Source organism: Pollicipes pollicipes, unplaced genomic scaffold (genome assembly GCF_011947565.3).
Source record: "Pollicipes pollicipes isolate AB1234 unplaced genomic scaffold, Ppol_2.1 Scaffold_4740;HRSCAF=5597_pilon_pilon_pilon, whole genome shotgun sequence".
Classification (NCBI taxonomy): Eukaryota; Metazoa; Arthropoda; class Thecostraca; order Pollicipedomorpha; family Pollicipedidae; genus Pollicipes; species Pollicipes pollicipes.
In genome coordinates, this window is record NW_023596545.1 from 38357773 (window position 1) to 38374780 (window position 17008).

The 17008-nt window shown below is 55.3% G+C and overlaps 1 protein-coding gene across 1 annotated transcript; it reads left to right on the top strand.

Annotated features, from left to right (window-relative positions):
• The first annotated feature begins 151 nt into the window (after positions 1–151).
• Rpn3 (regulatory particle non-ATPase 3) lies at positions 152–9351 on the top strand. The gene is given in 11 exon segments (XM_037221772.1): positions 152–251; positions 2118–2226; positions 2783–2973; positions 3303–3459; positions 3708–3828; positions 4210–4450; positions 4452–4505; positions 5737–5851; positions 6287–6510; positions 6903–7109; positions 9091–9351. Coding segments are annotated over 10 exon segments (1491 nt in total). The 5' UTR covers positions 152–251; positions 2118–2126; the 3' UTR covers positions 9172–9351.
• The last annotated feature ends 7657 nt before the right edge of the window (positions 9352–17008 follow it).

Consider the following 17008-nt stretch of genomic DNA (forward strand, 5'->3'; position numbering starts at 1 on the left):
TTATTTTTCAACATGTTAAGATGCTTCCCTGTGTTTTGTTTTAATTGGTGTTTTCCTTTCTATGTCTTTCTATTGAGCAACATTTTTCGTGATGTCATGTATGCCAAATTTTCATAGCTGAATTTATTTACGCACAGATTAACCTCGTCACCAAAGAGACAGCCTTGCCCGCGTCATTCTGCGAGATTCTGCATTATCATCGCTGCGGCCGGCCGGAATTGGGAGGTGCCGGGCGCGGAGACGTCGAATAGGTAATTTACAACCGCTGCTTCTGGAATGGAATGGGATGTTGCCTCTTGTCCTTTATTTTTATCATTTAATGTGATAATCTGTGACCGCGGTGTGTGTCTTAGTATGGATGTGCGGTTGGGTGGTTAGTTTGATTATTGCCTTAGTGGTCGTTTGCGGTTATGCATTTTCATTTGAAGAAGTTTTGGTATAGCAGTCTCATTAACCACTGGGTTGGTAATCCAGCTAGGCTTTTGGTTGCATTTATTCCTAACATGCAGTCTTTGATCTATTGTATCCAGACTGGTTAACATACGTGCTATGCTGAACATGTTTGGCTTAGCAGTACGTTGCTGGACACGATTTCAGTACATGCACGTTATAAATCTTAGATCCTTGGTAAGTAAATGGTAGCCACCATTGGAAAGCTGTAGTAATCAATGTTTCAAGGTGTTATGATGTGCTGAATACTATATCAAGAGCAATCAGAGCCCCAATGCATTTGTCAGGCAAACCCAACTGGTAAATTAAGTGTGAAGTAAGGTTCAGTGTGCCTGTTTCACACATACATTAAGCTCTGTGGATGGATTTTTTTGCAAGATGACACTGCAGGGAATCTGGCAGAAGCATATTTTCCATGTGTTTTACAGGGAAACTCTAGGGCAAGGGCCATGTCTCAAAATAGGTTGGAGTCCTAAGCATTTGGCTTCCATTTGAAAAAAACATTGAGTTATGTAATGACACAGCCATCATATCACAGTTTGATTGGTCACAGCAGTTAATGAGGGGAACATAGTTTGTCAGCCAATGACTTGTCTGCTAGACCAGTGTGGCATCTTATGGCAACAGTGGTGGAGGTGTTCATTACAATGAGGACTGATGGCTTGCGGTGTGGAGAAGCAGTCAACATTCTGCTGAAGTGCTTGTGGGTAGCAACTGATGACTTGCGCTATAGAGTAGCAGCCATTGCAGTGCAATATGGATCACAGTCAGTCAATGGGCCACTTGTATTGTGGCCAATGGGGTGTCTACCAGGGTGGCAGCTGAAAAAGGGCTGCCACTGTTGCAGCTGACGGCAGGTTTGCTGCTCACCTTGGTCACAGACAATGATAGACCTCCACTGATGTTGAGGCCACTTGTTGACAGACCTCCAGCTGGTGTCATCTCCACTGGTTGACAGGTCTCCAGCTGGTGTCAAGGCTGCTGGTTGACAAACCTCCAGCTGGTGTTGAAGCCACTAGTTGACAGATCTCCAGCTTGTGTTGAGGCTGCTGGTTGACAGACCTCCATCTGGTGTTGGGGCTGCCTGTTGACAGGTCCCCAGCTGGTGTTGAGGCCTCTGGTTGGCAGACCTCCAGCTAGTGTTGAGGCTGCTGGTTGACCAGCCCCTAACAGGAGATGAGGCTTCCAATTGACAGACCTCCAGCTGGTGTCATGGCCACTGGTTGACAGACCTCCAGCTGGTGTCAAGGTTGCCGGTTGATAAAACTCCAGCTGGTGTCAAGGCTGCTGATTGACAGACCTTGAGCTGGTGTTGAGGCCACTGGTCTGACAGACCTCCAGCTGGTGTTGAGGCTGCCAGCTGATTGATCTCCAGCTGGTGCCTTGTCCACCAGTTGACAGACCTCCAGCTGGTGTCCAGGCTGCCAGTTGACAGGTCTCCAGCTGGTGTGGAGGCTGCTGGTTGACAGGTCCCTAGCTGGTGTCAAGGCCGCCGATTCGGCGGCCTGGGGGCGTGCCCGCCGAGGTCTCCGTCCAGTGACGCCGACGTTGTGTGTTTCTGTGTGTCTGTGCTTTATGCTTGCGTTGGTCTTGAAACCATTTTAGCGTCGGAGTTTGGCCAATCCTCCTGTACTACAGATCAGTGAACTAGGTGACTTTGTCCGCAGGATATCAAAATGGCGGTCGAAGACGTGGAAATGAAAGATGCTAAGTCACCAGAAGAGACAACAGGAACAGAAGTGGAAAAGAAAGATGTCAATATTTTGACCTTAGAAGGTATGTGACATATTGAATGCTTAAATATCGGGTTCACATCAGAGTTATTTTATAGTCGCCTGGGTGTTCCGGGATCCATTTGCTGTTCGGGGAAAGATCATTAAAAGCCACCCTCGCCTAACGCGTTAACTAAGTGGTTGGGACAGCTCGATAGGCTGTTTGGCGCACTTTCAAGGGTTTTGGAGGCACCCTGTATGATTATATGTTTCAGAAATGGTAGTCGAGGGCGACACATTGTAACAACTGATGGCACTTATCTTGTAGGGGTGCTACTGCATTGTCGCACTCTAAGACGCACTTCCGCAGTCTACACTGTGGCCCATGGTCGATGCTTAAGTGAAGTTAAAGCCTTTGCGTTGTAGTTAGCTGTGCATGCATGTATCTCCTGTCTTCTCATCTTGTTGCCTAAAAGTTCATTTCGTCTTTGAAACGTCATTTTCGCGGAACTCTTTCATCCCATCTTACTTACCACTGGCATCGGTTATCCAGTGCCTTTCGGCCGCATAGCGCTGTGCACTGCCTCTCGCGCCGCTGACCGTGCCCCCTCCGTGTCCAGACATTCGCGAGCAGGCCAAGCAGATCGAGAAGTCGGTCAGCAGCAAGGAGCCGCGCTTTGTGCTGCGCGTGCTGCGCTCCCTGCCAGCCACGCGGCGCCGACTGAACCCGCTCGTGCTGAAGCGGCTGCTGCACACCTCGTACACGCACTCGGCGCAGGAGCGCGACACCCTGCTGGCCTTCGTCGAGGAGGTCTGTTGGCGGCCACGCTCGCCCTCACGTGCGCGGAGGCGGCCGGAAGGGAGTGGGATGTGTGGCGCGGGCGGGTAGGAGGCGGGGATTGAGGGATTTGGTTCGGGGTGTGCAGGGCCAGGACATTCCTGTCGGACGTAAGAGTTCTGTCCGCAGGCTTCGATTCCAGCATTGCATGCGGTGATCGATAGCTCACGTTTCTTGAGCCGCTGTTGTCACGTGACCGAGTGTATGGGTAGGCTTGGTGTGTGGCGGACGTGTTGACACATACGCTCGGTTGGGGTGAGCCGGCGGTGGAGGTCTCCGTCTCAGGCTCTATCCGCCCTCAGCCATCGGACCCGGAGCAGCCGACGGCCGCTTTCCGGATGCGCAGCAACAAGGCGTCGCAGAGTCCGCTGCTGCCGGAGCAGGACGCCTACTTCCACCTGCTGGTGCTGCTGCGGCTGCTGGACTCCAACCGCAACCAGGAGGCCGTCACGTGCTCAGGTACTTGCCCGTGCGCGGGGCGTTGTCGCCTGCCCAGGCTTATGGCCCGGTCGGCGCTGCCGGTGGCAGTGGCTGCTCCGCCGGCACCGAGCGGTCGGCCGACGTGACTGAGCCTCCATCCGTCTGCGTGTGATGTGACCTGTCCGACCCGGCGTCGCGAGGCCGACTGCCGAGGCGGGGGGCGCTGGTGCCGTTAACGGGAGTCCGACGGCCGCGGCGTGACCGGGGTCCGTCCTCCGCCGGCACAGAGCAGCTGATGGTGAAGCTGAGCGGGCTGAACCGGCGCACGCTGGACCTCATCGCCGCCCGCTGCTACTTCTACTACATGCGCAGCTACGAGGCCACCGGGCAGATGGACAAAATCAAGGGGTTAGTCTGCCGCGCGGCCGCATCGTCAGCGTGGCGTCATTTTGTGTCGACATCTGGTGTGGCGATTCGCGCATGTGTATGAGCGAGATACCTCTTGGACTGGCCGGTGTTTTTGTGAGTCACCTATAGATCATGGTGACCAGAGTAATGAAAGCTAGTTCCGTTCCGTGTAAGCAGAGTGGTGTTAGCACAGACACGCAGAGCGCGGTGCCGAGGCTTGTGCCGTCGCCATCTGTCGGCACGCGCGCCCGTAATATTGCCACACGGAGCGGGGCGGAGCCGCCGCCACCACTCCCCCACCCCAAAAGGCTGCACGCGCGCGTGCGACACTGTCCCACAGAGGGGCTGTGCTGACGGCGCTGCTCTCCCTGCTGCCACCAGGGTGCTGCACGCGCGCCTGCGCACGGCGACGCTGCGCAACGACTACGAGGGCCAGGCGGTGCTCATCAACTGCCTGCTGCGCGCCTACCTGCAGTACAACCTATACGAACAGGCGGACAAGCTCGTCTCCAAGTCGGTGTTCCCCGAGTCGGCCAGCAACAATGAGTGGGCGCGCTACCTGTACTACCTGGGCCGCATCCAGGCGGCGCAGCTGGACTACTCGGAGGCGCACAAACACCTGCTTGCAGGCGCTGCGCAAGGCGCCTCAGACGGCCGCCGTCGGCTTCAAGCAGACGGTATGGCGAGAGGGGTGCCTGAGGGGGGGGGGGGGGGGCGGACTGGGACGGCCCGCCTGCCACGGCTGTCTGGGGGAGGAGACCTGGCGGAACATCGGCCGTGTCTGTCTGGGGGAGGAGACCTGACGGAACACCGGCTTCGTCTGTCTGGGGGAGGAGACCTGACGAAACACCGGCCGCGTCTGTCTGGGGGGGGGGGGGGAGGGGGGAGGGGAGACTTGTCGGAATACCGGCCACATCTGTCCGGGAAGGAGCGGACCTGACGGAACACCGGCCACGGCTGTCTGGGGGAGGGGAGACCTGGCGGAACACCGGCCGCATCTGTCTGGGGGAGGGGACCTGACGAAACACCGGCCGCGTCTGTCTGGGGAGGAGACCTGACGAAACACCGCCGCGTCTGTCTGGGGGGGGGGGGGAGACCTGACGAAACACTGGCCGCATCTGTCTGGGGGGGGGGGGAGGGAAGACCTGACTGAACACCGGCCTGGTCTGTCTTGGGGAGGAGACCTGGCGGAACATCGGCCGCGTCTGTCTGGGCGTCTGTGTGGGGGGAGAGGAGAATTGTCGGAATACCGGCCACGTCTGTCCGGGAAGGAGCGGACTTGACGGAACACCGGTCACGGCTGTCTGGGGGAGGCGCTGTGGGCTTCACCGTGATAATTATACCAGTGCGTGCTATCCTCACCGCGTGCGCCGTGTGTGAGATTCGCTGAGTGAGTTCATCTTCAGAGTGGTCAGGGCGACTGCTAACCAGCAGCATTCTCGCAGCACTTCGCACGGAAACAGTGAAGGGTTATTCGCGCATCAAGTCCCCGAATCATTAAACTGACGCCCTTACCACCGACACATGCAAACAGCGCATTGAGAGCGTAGTGTTGGAGCTCAGCCTTCGACTAGTGTACTGGACATGTGCGTGACGCTTGCAGAGTTGCTGCACGTCCGTGTGAGGACTGATCCGTCTCACTGTGTTTGTAGTTTGTGTGTCAAGCTCTGATGGTAGCCTCGATGCTCCATATTCTGCGCATGACCTAAACCACCAACATCACCGTCATGCTTCTATAGCGGCGATGTGGTGCGTTCTGGCGTGCACACCCGCTCCCGTAGGCCACCTGCGCTGTCGGTGACCAGCTGCCGCGGCGCGGCGCGGTGGCGGGAGCCGGGGCGGTGTGGCTCGCCACGGGTGCGCCGACGCCGGCGGACGGCTGACCGGCGCGCCTCCGCCTCCCCGCAGGTGCAGAAGCTGGCGGTGACCGTGGAGCTGCTGATGGGCGACATCCCGCTGCGGCAGACGTTCCGCAAGCCCGAGCTGCGCCGTCCGCTGGCGCCCTACTTCCAGCTGACGCAGAGTAGGTAGTCAGCGGCTGCCGGTCACGTGGTGCCCGCTCAGACCCCCGCGGCGCAACGACGGAGGGCAGGACGGCCGGCGAGTGGGCGTGTCGCGCTGCGTGTTTCACTTGAATTGTTGGACAGGATGACCGAGACGAGGTGTTAGTGTTGGGATGGTAGGATTGCCAGGGCTGTCGTCATCGTCCGGGGTGAAAGCGTCTGCAGTGGCACTGAATAGATCGGCTCGGTACTGAGTGTACAGTGCGCCCTGTCCGTTTGGCGACGGAGTGCCGCGTACAGCTGTGGTACGGTACAGTGGACCCCTGTCAGTGCCCCGCCTGTCAGTTTCGACGCGTCTGTGCGATACGCCTCCGTCCGTGTCCCGTTTCTCGCAGCGGTACTGTGCAGTCTGTGCCCCTCCCGCCCCCCTGACACCCGCGCCCCCCGTGCTGCAGCGGTGCGCAACGGCAACCTGCAGCTGTTCAACGCGGCGCTGCAGCAGCACGGCGCCCAGTTTCAGCGGGACCACACGCTGACCTTGATCTACCGGCTGCGCACCAACGTGATCAAGACGGCCATCCGCTCGCTGAGCGTCAGCTACTCCCGCATCAGCCTGCAGGACGTGGCCAGCAAGCTGCTGCTCGACTCGGCCGAGGACGCTGAGTTCATCGTGGCCAAGGTGCGTGGGGTGCGAGCGGCGCTGCTCGTGACTGGACCGGGCCGGGCCGGTCCATCCGGCGTGAGGGCCGCCGGATGGCGGTGTAGCGTGGGCCCTGGGAGATATGGGAGGCGGGACTGCAGCCGGCTTGCAGGCGTACTGGCGTCGTGTGTGTGTGTGTGTGTCAGAGGGAGTGGTAGTAAGGAGTGATCGAAGGAAGGAGGGAGGCAGAGACAAAGGTAGGGGCGAAGGTGTAGTGAGACAGACTGCGAAACACATGCCAGGCACACGCAGGTACAGTACAGACGGTCACACAGACCGACATACCAGCCGTCCCTGCCACGACGGCTGACCATCCGGTCCGTTGGCCGGTGCGAGCCGTGGCTGACGCCGCGACGCGCCGTGTGCCGCAGTCGATCCGCGACGGCGTCATCGAGGCCACCATCGACCACGACGCTGGCTTCGTACGCAGCAAGGAGATGGTGGACATCTACTGCACGCGCGAGCCGCAGCTGGCCTTCCACCAGCGCATCAAGTTCTGCCTCAACATGCACAACCAGAGTGTCAAGGACATGCGCTTCCCGCCCAAGAGCTACAGCAAGGATCTCGAGTCGGCGGAGGTGAGAGGGATGGGGTCCGCTGGGAGGCTGGGCTGGTGGTGGGGTGTAACTGCACAGCCCTGGGCGTCGCTCGCTTATGGAGTGCGCAGTAGTAAGCAAATTGTAGTGGAAAATGAACCACATGCTTGTTAAGATGGCTTTTGGAATGCGGCTATGCGTGCGATTCATTTTGAATGTAGATGCATTTGTTGGCTTTATTTTCTTCTGCTGGAAAGAACTGGCACGCCGTTGATCTTTGGTCATAGGATGGGAGGCTCGTATGCGGTTTAAGTGTTGCATATCGTTGGAGCAGCCTTGTGCTACCCGTCTTATTTTTGTCCTGGCCCCAACAAATATGGATCCAAGTCACCAAGAACTTGCCCCTTCCCTAAAAAAACTGCGATAACTTTTGGGGTATCCAGCGAATACCCTAAAGCTCGGTTATGGGTGGGCACCTGCTATCCTGAAGCTCAGCTTATTGGTGGGTGCCTGCTATCCCGAAGCGCGGCCTGTGGGTAGGCGCCTGCTGTCCTGAAGCTCGGCTTATTGGTGGGCGTCTGCTATCCTGAAGGTCGGCTTATTGTTGAACACCTGCTATCACGAAGCTCGGCTTGTGGGTGGGCGCCTGTTATCCTGAAGCTCGGTTTGCGGGTGGGCGCCTGCTACCCTGAAGCTCGGCTTGCGGGTGGGCGCCTGCTACCCTGAAGCTCGGCTTGTGGGTGGGCGCCTGCTATCCTGAAGCTCGGCTTGTGGGTGGGCGCCTGCTATCATGAAGCTCGGCTTGTGGGTGGGCGTCTGCTATCCTGAAGCTCAGCTTGTGGGTGGGCGCCTGCTATCCTGAAACTCGGCTTGTGGGTGGGCGCCTGCTATCCTGAAGCTCGGCTTGTGGGTGGGCGCCTGCTATCCTGAAACTCGGCTTGTGGATGGGCGCCTGCTATCGTGAAGCTCGGCTTGTGGGTGGCGCCTCCCGAGTTCATCGTGGGGCTGCTTATATCGCTGCCATCCTGTGCTGAGCAGTGCTAGTGTCGGCCGGGCCAGGGGGTGGGTGGGGCGTGCTCGCTGGGCTCCGTCTGCAGCCGATCCGCAGACACCTGCGATCAGGCCGCCGGGTGTACGCCGCACCGTCAGGCCTCATCCCCGGACGTGCCGGTCGAATGGGCGGTCCCCGGTGTCCACATCGGTCCCCGATGGTGGGCGGTCGGCGTGTCACGGTGGGTGCAGAGCGCGTCTCGCAAGCAGGTTAGCGTGTGTTGGCCCCGTTCTTACCGCATTATACCCGATTCGATGGCCTACTTTGTGATGCTATTGATTGGGTCGGCTCTGCAATATTGAGAATCGGCTGAATATTATCCTACAATATGGTGGTCCGTCGGACGTTTCCCATCGATCGGCGTTTTTGAAACTATAAGACGCGGCCCAGGCCTCGTCTCATCGATGATTTGGCCGCGCTTTTTGTCTTTTTGCGCTGCGGTGCCAGAATGTAATCACCTGAGTGTAGGTAAAACCTCGCTGCGCGTGCCGCCGCGGGCAGCGCGGCCTTCCAGGTCTCAGCTGCTGGGCAAAAACGGCCTGCGGCGGCTTGCAATTGCCAGCGCCCCAGCGGCTGGCGGCTGGGGCTGGATGGCTCGCACGGAGGCGGGAGAGCGTCGTTGTACGTTGGGGATGTGTCGTTACGATGCGAGTTCAGACCCGGCCTGCCCTCGTCCCCTCTCCGTGTGACGTCATCCTCGCAGCGCGCCGCAGGACGCTGGTATTTCGTGGCGCTCACCCACATGAAGCGTCAGCGGAGAGACATACGTGACTGACGGGCGTGTTCACTCGTCTCTCGCCAGTCTGTGGTGGTCTGACGAGTGTGTTCACTCGTCTCTCGCCAGTCTGTGGTGGTCTGACAGGCTTGTTTACTCGTCTCCCGCCAGTCTGTAGTGGTCTGACGGGCGTGTTCACTCATCTCTCGCCGGTCTGCCGGCCCTGTGAACTGACAGTCCGTCCCTCGTTTCTGCAGGAGCGCCGCGAGCGTGAGCAGCAGGATCTCGAGCTGGTCAACGAGATGGCTGAGGAGGACGAAGAGGATGGCTTCCTGTGAGAGCGCACGCGCTGACTGATGCCCCTCCCCCTCCCCCTTGCCCAGTGGATTGTGAAGCCCCAGCCTGCGCTTTCATCACGCGCTGAACCTCACGGCAATTCGCTGGAGATCCACTTATTAGGATTCGGTTTTGTCTCACGCCGTTACACTATGCTGTACAATAAAATGTGATGTACAACAGAGCTGCGTAACATTGCGCCGGTGGGGGGCAGTTGTTCCGCGCCAGGCACGCGCGCCGAAACGTCGCTGGTCTTTGCTATGAGAAAGCCAACGGGCCATCAGTCTGTCACGTTGTGTGGCTTACAGTGATGACGCCTTCGAAAGCTGCATGTCGTCACATACATCTGGGGCAGCTCTGAATAGTACGGACGTTTTCGATGTCACGCTCAAATATGTCGTCAGTCGGGTCTTTATGATGGAAGTCTGGATAGGAGTAGTGATGGTAATTTCTATGGGAGGTTGCCGTTTTCGTGCGTTGTGTGCGCTGCTTGCGTGGCCCGCATAGAAAGTAAGCAAAATATTGCTTTCAAAATGCCTTCGTGGCAATTGATTAAGCTGGTAAACCACGTCACAGTAATGGCATCGTGCAATCATGCATGGGGTTCGCCCAGCAACAAATGGAACCGAGTGGTGAAAAAATTGAATGGATGGTCGGTGTTGATTAATTCTCAACCCTGCTTCAGACACAGGCTTCAACTAAATCACGTACCCGCTCTCTGATGCACTAACAGACATTACTCTCGGTATTTTCATCATCGGTATCGCAAATAGTTGCTCGGGCACGATTACTGAGGCTTTAGAAACGTGTGGGACACATCATTAAGAAATTCGTGCTATTTTTTCGATGCTCACTGTCTGCACGATAGGCCCGACCATGGAATAGGTTAGCAAAGCAGCCAAGCAAGAGAAGACTAGGGGAGAGAGAGAGAGAGAGAGAGAGAGAGAGAGAGAGAGAGAGAGAGAGAGAGAGAGAGAGAGAGAGAGAGAGAGAGAGAGAGAGAGAGAGCGAAGGGAGGAGGGAGAGAGGAAGACACACATCTATGTCTTTATATATATATATATATATATATATATATATATATATATATATATGTGTGTGCGTGTGTGAGTGTGTCTGTGTCTGTGTCCGGGAGGGGGGGGGGGGGGGCTACAGTATAGATGTCCCGGCGTGGGCCGCTCACACCGGCCGCCGTATGTCTGCCACCAATCTCAGCTCTGGCCGCGTTATTCGCTGCCGAGCTTCTGACGGACACGTTGTCCGCTGCCGAGCTTCTGACGGACACGTTGTCCGCTGCCGAGCTTCTGACGGACACGTTGTCCGCTGCCGAGCTTCTGACGGACACGTTGTCCGCTGCCGAGCTTCTGACGGACGCGTTGTCCGCTGCCGAGCATCTGACGGACACGCCGCTGAGCTGGTGCTCCCCTTCACCGAGAGGCTGCAGCACCTCAGGGGCACTGCCGGACAGAGATATCATGTGACCCGTCATGACCTGTCAACATCGTCGTTTAATTAGCTCCCCTTGTCCCTCTGGTCAACTGTTCAAGTTTTTCCCTCGGTAGTTGTTTCATTTAAATCGATCATCATAGCGATAGTTAGGTATTTCTGTATGTCAAATACAGAATGCACTTGTCAGTCGTTCTAAAATACACGCTCCTCGCTAAATGCTATCACTCAGAAATCAATATTTTCAATTCCTAGATTACACGCAATCCCTAGCTACATGGTTGTATAGTTAAATGACACTAGAAAAAATGTGTCACGCTTAAGCTAACAAAGTGCTTCCAACGGCTGCTTAACTAGTGGCAGCACACATGACATGCCTGTAGTAGCAAATGCGCTTGCCTCACTCAACAGCGATATCTTAAGCCGCACGCTGGCGGTCCACCCTGATCAGTCCTCAGCGTAGCCGGCGAGCTCCGCCGACCTTCTGCTCTGCTGGCGATGCACTCCCACGAGTCTGCCTTCCAGTTACCGAAGGCTCACAAGCAGGTGCACACGCACGCAGGTCCTCTCCGTTGCAACGTCGCGAGCCAGAACCACTGGATGATACCTTGAGACTTCACAGACCCGTGCTGATGTGTACACTACGCATGCAGGCACGTGTGATCTACCACACGGGCAACGCGGTCACACTGGACGCTGAATGGAGTCTGCAATTGCGGCTGACCAGTGCCGGTGTGCATGAGTGTGTGATGCGGCGGCCGGCCCCGCCGCTGCCGGCGATTGTCGGCGGATGGCCGTGATCTTACCCCGACTGGCGGCCGGCAGCGCGCGGCGGCTCCCAGACAGACGGGTTTTTGTCAGGTGCTGCCCCCACCGCTGCCGACGACTGTGGGGGAGTTTTTACGCGTCTGCAGCAGATAATTTATTTGGCAAAAAGCGGAATGCCGCACCGGCCCGTCCGCTTTTGGCCGGCCTATTCGTGACATTGCGTGACCTCGCTGCAGTCCGGCTCGGCGTTTTTATCACGCTCCCGGCCTCAGCGCCTGGGGGGACAGCGATTAACTCGGTCCGCTCGGATGTTCCGAATCAGCAGGGGAAGGGGAACCCTCGCCACCCTGCACGCACGCCCAACGGACGCCGCAGGGGATGTGGTACAGGGCTCTCGGTGGCCCGTGGGCGTCGTCTGTTGTCGCTCACGCTGTTAATGCGACAATTTCACCACGCTCGCGCACATTTGGCTCGGAGGGTCCGTAAATCAGAGGAACGTGCGGTGTATGCTGTGCTGGTGATAATGGCATGACATGCACTGGGACCCCAACCTCAGCCCAAGTGGATCAGTGCGACTTCGTCCACCCGATGTGTTGATGTTGTCGGTGACAGTGCTTCAGTTCCTCCGATACCTCTTGATGAACAAACTGCGCTTTCAGGGTAACGGGTGTAGACCACGTTGGTTATTGTGTCAGCAGGCGCCGCTTTGTCCGCTGAGCAGCTGAGGACAGCGCTCGTAACGGCCGTAAGCGAACTGAAGTGAAGCTGCGGTGCGCAACCAGGCTCGCGCTGTGGTGATAACGGCATGCTTCACCACAGCTGATGTACGTGTTGGTACGTTCGCGTGCTGCCAAATCAGAGCGAGTAAATTCAAAAAAGTCAGAGGAGAGAGCGTGACAGATTTTGCTATCCAAACGTTGACAAGTAGAGAGACACCACGGGAGTGACATCTTCCCCTAATTTGGAAGTCTTCCACGTGGCCCCATTTTCCCCAGCCACAGTACCAAATGCACTGAATAATTTTCAACGCCTTTGCATGTTGATATATAGCTGGTGCATGCTCCCTCTGAGATGATATACCAGTTGGTATACCGATGTCCGTAAGCTCCTGTAACCTGTCCCGTATCTCGTGGCTAGAATTATGTATTGAACATAACGCGGTCAGTCCAGGAGCAAGGGAGCAGGGTAGAAGGTCTGGCTGCCGTCACAGCACACACACACTATGCAAAGGAAACAATGCGCTTGAATTCGGCCGTAAACAAAACCACAAACAGCCTAAGTCGAACGTGGGACTGCGATGGGATGTATTTGCGAAATAGCGATTTAGGCGCGAGAGCTGTGCGTGCGGACGAGTGTGCGCTCTCTGCGCGGTTGTTTGCCGCCTGGGACAAGCATAGGATCTGAGGCTGCCACGTCCAGTGATCGGCATTTGCATTGTCGTGGAAAAAGAGAAACGGAGATCTTAGGTTTATGGGCATTCAAGAGCAAGCGTGTAAGACATGCAAACCAGAGCAGTCGATGGACGGTGGCGCAGTGATCTGGTTCATTTGTCGCAAAGCGTCCGGTATGTAATCAACACCTGAAGTACGGCGGTCAGTAAGCGGGAAGGCTGTTCGAGGAAAGTCGCTTGGAGTCGATCAACGGCGGTGGCGCTGCCGGGTTGCGGGCAAAATTACGTATAAAGCACGTATGCTAGTGGTTCGTAAGATAAAGCTAGCGTGCCTTAAAATCGTCGAGATAAAGCATGCGTGGTATGATATTCGCCCGGATCCCAATGCACTTTGAGCCATGACCACGGATCGCCATCTGCTCGGGATCCCACCGCATTGTCAGCGCCGCCACCGGTTAATCAATGCTGGTTTCATGTTCTTGCAGTATGTGAGCCTGCAGCTTACGAGTCCTAGACGGATCCAACGAGGGACGCCAATGGTGCGATCCTGGGATTGGAATGGATTGCGATGCTGCAATTGAATCCCGACTTCCAGGTATCCAAAGCAAGAGGCCTTTGTTCGCTGTTTTTTCTGCCTTTTTAGTAGAAAGTTTTTGGTCAACTAATTTTAAAAGCCGAACGTAAATACTACAAGCATCGTGTGACAGCGACGGCACGGAAAATCTGCCGATGGCCGGGCTGACTTCCCATTAGGCTGACCTACCGGAGCGCCTAGTTTGAAAGATTAGGAAGAGGAACAAACTGGACTCCTTGCCATCCCAGGTGCCGAACCACCTGAGCCGGGGGTATCTTAAGCTATTTGGTTACACACAGCTGAGGAGTGATGTTTGAAACGAGCCTGATACCATGCGTGTCAAACGTAGTGAAGTAAACGTTGTCTGAAAGGGCATGGTTCCGACTGTTCCGACAGCTACAGGACCTGAGCTATTTCTGAGCTGTGGGACCCGAGCTACTTCCGAACTGTAGGATCCGAGATATTTCTGAGCTGCAGGATCCGGGCTACTTCCGTACTGCAGGATCCGAGCCATTTCCGAGCTGTAGGATCAGAGCTATGTCCAAGCTGTAGGATCCGAGCGATCTGCAGGCCACAGGATCCGAGCTATTTCCAAGCTGTGGGATTAGAGATATTTACAAGCTGTGGGATTCGAGCTACTTCCGAGCAGTGTGATTTCCGGGCTGTAAGATCCGAGCTATTTTCGGGCTCTATTATTTGAACTATTTCTGAGCTGTAGGATTCAAGTTATTCCCGATCTGTAGGGTCTGAGCTTTTTCTTAGCTGTATGATCTGAGCTATTTCCGAGCTGAGTTTGTTTTATCTCATAGCAATGCTATCCTTACTACGGTCTAAATAAGGGCTTATGTCTAATTCACTGATCTCCGAGCGCACATCAGGCTGTGTTTGCTTCTTTAGCCAGATGCGCAGCACAGACGGCTGCATGGGTGAAGGCAAAATTAGCAGATGCGACGGGTTCACCATTTTTGACGGTACACGACACAGAATAATTCCCATGCGATATCGGTGTCGGCCAGCGCGTGAGAGAATGGGGCACCACTCTGGATGTGGTAGGCAGACATTTTTCGTGCATGCAGGAGAAACCGATACACATTGAAACCACGATGAAAAAAGATGCACAGAAACCAAGCCATCATGGACATGCCAAAGTCTCAGCAGCCATAAGTTGATCATCCTCATTCCTCATTCGCAGGAGATGGCCGATTTCAGTGGTGTTTAAGGTTTGTCTAATGTTTGATTTGATTATCTAAATAAAACTTAAAGACCGTGTATAAGTCCATACTCCCAATCAATTATATAGAGTCCATGCTGAATATTATCATGTGTACATTTGTGTGGGAGCGTGGTTTTGCAAAACAAAAATAGTGCTAAGAGGGAGAGGGCAAGGGAGCTTTTGCACGACGTCAGTCGATGTTTATCAAAAGACGGCTATTCAAAATCTACTCAACACTCAGCACTTCTTGAAAATGACCTTTTGTAATCGTTGCTGATGGGCAAGTTAGCACGGGCTGTACGAGCGCTCAAGAAGTGCACAGATGTGCCATACTGAGGAAACGAGGTGGGCAGGGGACGCGACAGCACTGTTTCTGAGCGCCGTCATGCTCGTTGCGGCTTTGTTGTCCTCCAAAAAACATTTATGTTCAGAAGCGTGAAAATGGGTGATGGACATTCGACTAGTCTTACGGACGCTAAACAACCCTGGACACGCTAAGCTACCAGTTAGCATTTACGTGGCGGGGGCTGCATTTAAATCAGCATCGAAGGCTACCGCGTGCCAGGCTCGGCGGTCCTGGCTTCAAGTCACCGCCACATCACACGATACGCGAGACAACTGGCCAAAGCATGCATTGCGCTCGACAGCACCTGGCCATCTATACACAGGAGGCTATGTGTGACTGTGCGATTTGATGAGTTGCTGCGGCCCACGCTGTCGAGTGCCCTGTCACACGCACGTATAATGATATCCGCCGAGCTGGGGACCTTCAGCAAAAACACGCGACTGCGTGTGCCTACAGCTACCTCATCGTCGACGGCAGGCCGGCAAGCAGGCGCGGCTTAATGCACCGGCGAATTCCTAAATTTTCAGCGGGTTGCGTTTTAGGCCGCTGTGAACAAATGACTGCAAAACACGCGAATATTTTGGGTGTATATCGGTCACCACGGATCGCGCCTTAAGTCCGTGTTATTTTTACGTCTTCAAGTCATTCGATGCATGTGACAGCGCGTCGCATTCGAGATCGGCTTCGAAAAACGCGATAGTGGTCTCCCGGTCAATTGCTGACGTCACTATGGGTCAGACAGTGTTGGGCTGTATTGATGGTTTGCAGAAAGCACACTACCCTACATTATGCAGTCGATTGTACCTGCCCAGTTTGCCGGGAGCTGGCGTGAACTTCGAAAAGCTCTCCCAAACCGCCCGATCCGTGGCCTGCAGGAACGTACTCGCGCCGGCGCACGCACTGACCCGCTGTCGTCGGTGCTGCTACCCGTTGTATGCCGAGTCAAAATATGCCGACTTCGGTTCACTGTGACATCTCGTTGCCAAGATAATAGCCCGGTTTTCGCACGCCATTCGGCGACTTTTGGCGACCTGCGAAGTTCGCGTAACTCGTGTTAAGCCAATGGATGGCATTGGCACGCGCCACGCGAGACCTGTGGCGGTGAGCAGCGTCACGTCTGAGCATGACGTATGGCACCACCAAGCCGATCAGGCCAATGGTATTCTAAAACAGAAGAAACGAGGAATATTCACTAGAAGCTCCAGAAAGAGTACGTGAAAGAGCTGGAAAGTTATACCATGGTCTTGGTGCAACAGATATGAGCGGGCTTTTTTACTTATAATACGAATTTTGTTTACAGCAGATCTATTTCTAATGCGAATAAATTACAATGCGCGAACGTGGTTACTCGGATGTTGGGTCCAAATGACCCATAGGTGCTAAACAGCTCGGCCATGTTAGCTGAAATTCACGTCGCATCGCTGGCGTACGAGCTGATGTTACGTCGGTGATGGCAGCGCTACAGGCACCAATGACGTCACTTCTCCGTGAAGAGAATCGAGCAGGTATTGCTTGTGATTTTCAAACCCATGGTGAATAGAAAAGACCTATTCTATGTTACACTGGTAGCAGGGGCAGAGATGTTGCCTTCAGACAATGGAAACCGGACTTGGCGAGCGAGTGCTCCGTAAACTTGATTGCGGGTGCTGCACGGATGTTATGTGTGTCCAACTTGGTATCATAAAGTCATACAGCTTGGACAGTCCAAGCCTCAACATATATGGCAGGCGCTTGCGTCATGATGATTGATGGAACACTGGCATAGCCAGGTGTTGCCGAGGATTTCATCCACTCGGGTCATACGGGGCCCTTTCAGTAAAGTGGGCCGTCGCTACTGGAGCCCCGTTTTTGTTCACTGGGCCTTTTTAGGCTGGAGACCCTTTGTGACGCCCCAGGGTCGTTTTGATGCTTTAGAAGCCCTCCAGGAGTCTTAAAAATAGTTTTGGTACGGAACTAGAGCGCATGGCGCATACACATAGATCTATTCTAACCACGAGGTGTCTAGAGTTCTTAGCATTGAACGCTAGACAATCCTGGCATCCAGGGATTGATAAGGGCAATCGGACTGGTATCCCGAATTCCCATACTGTTATATATCGGTG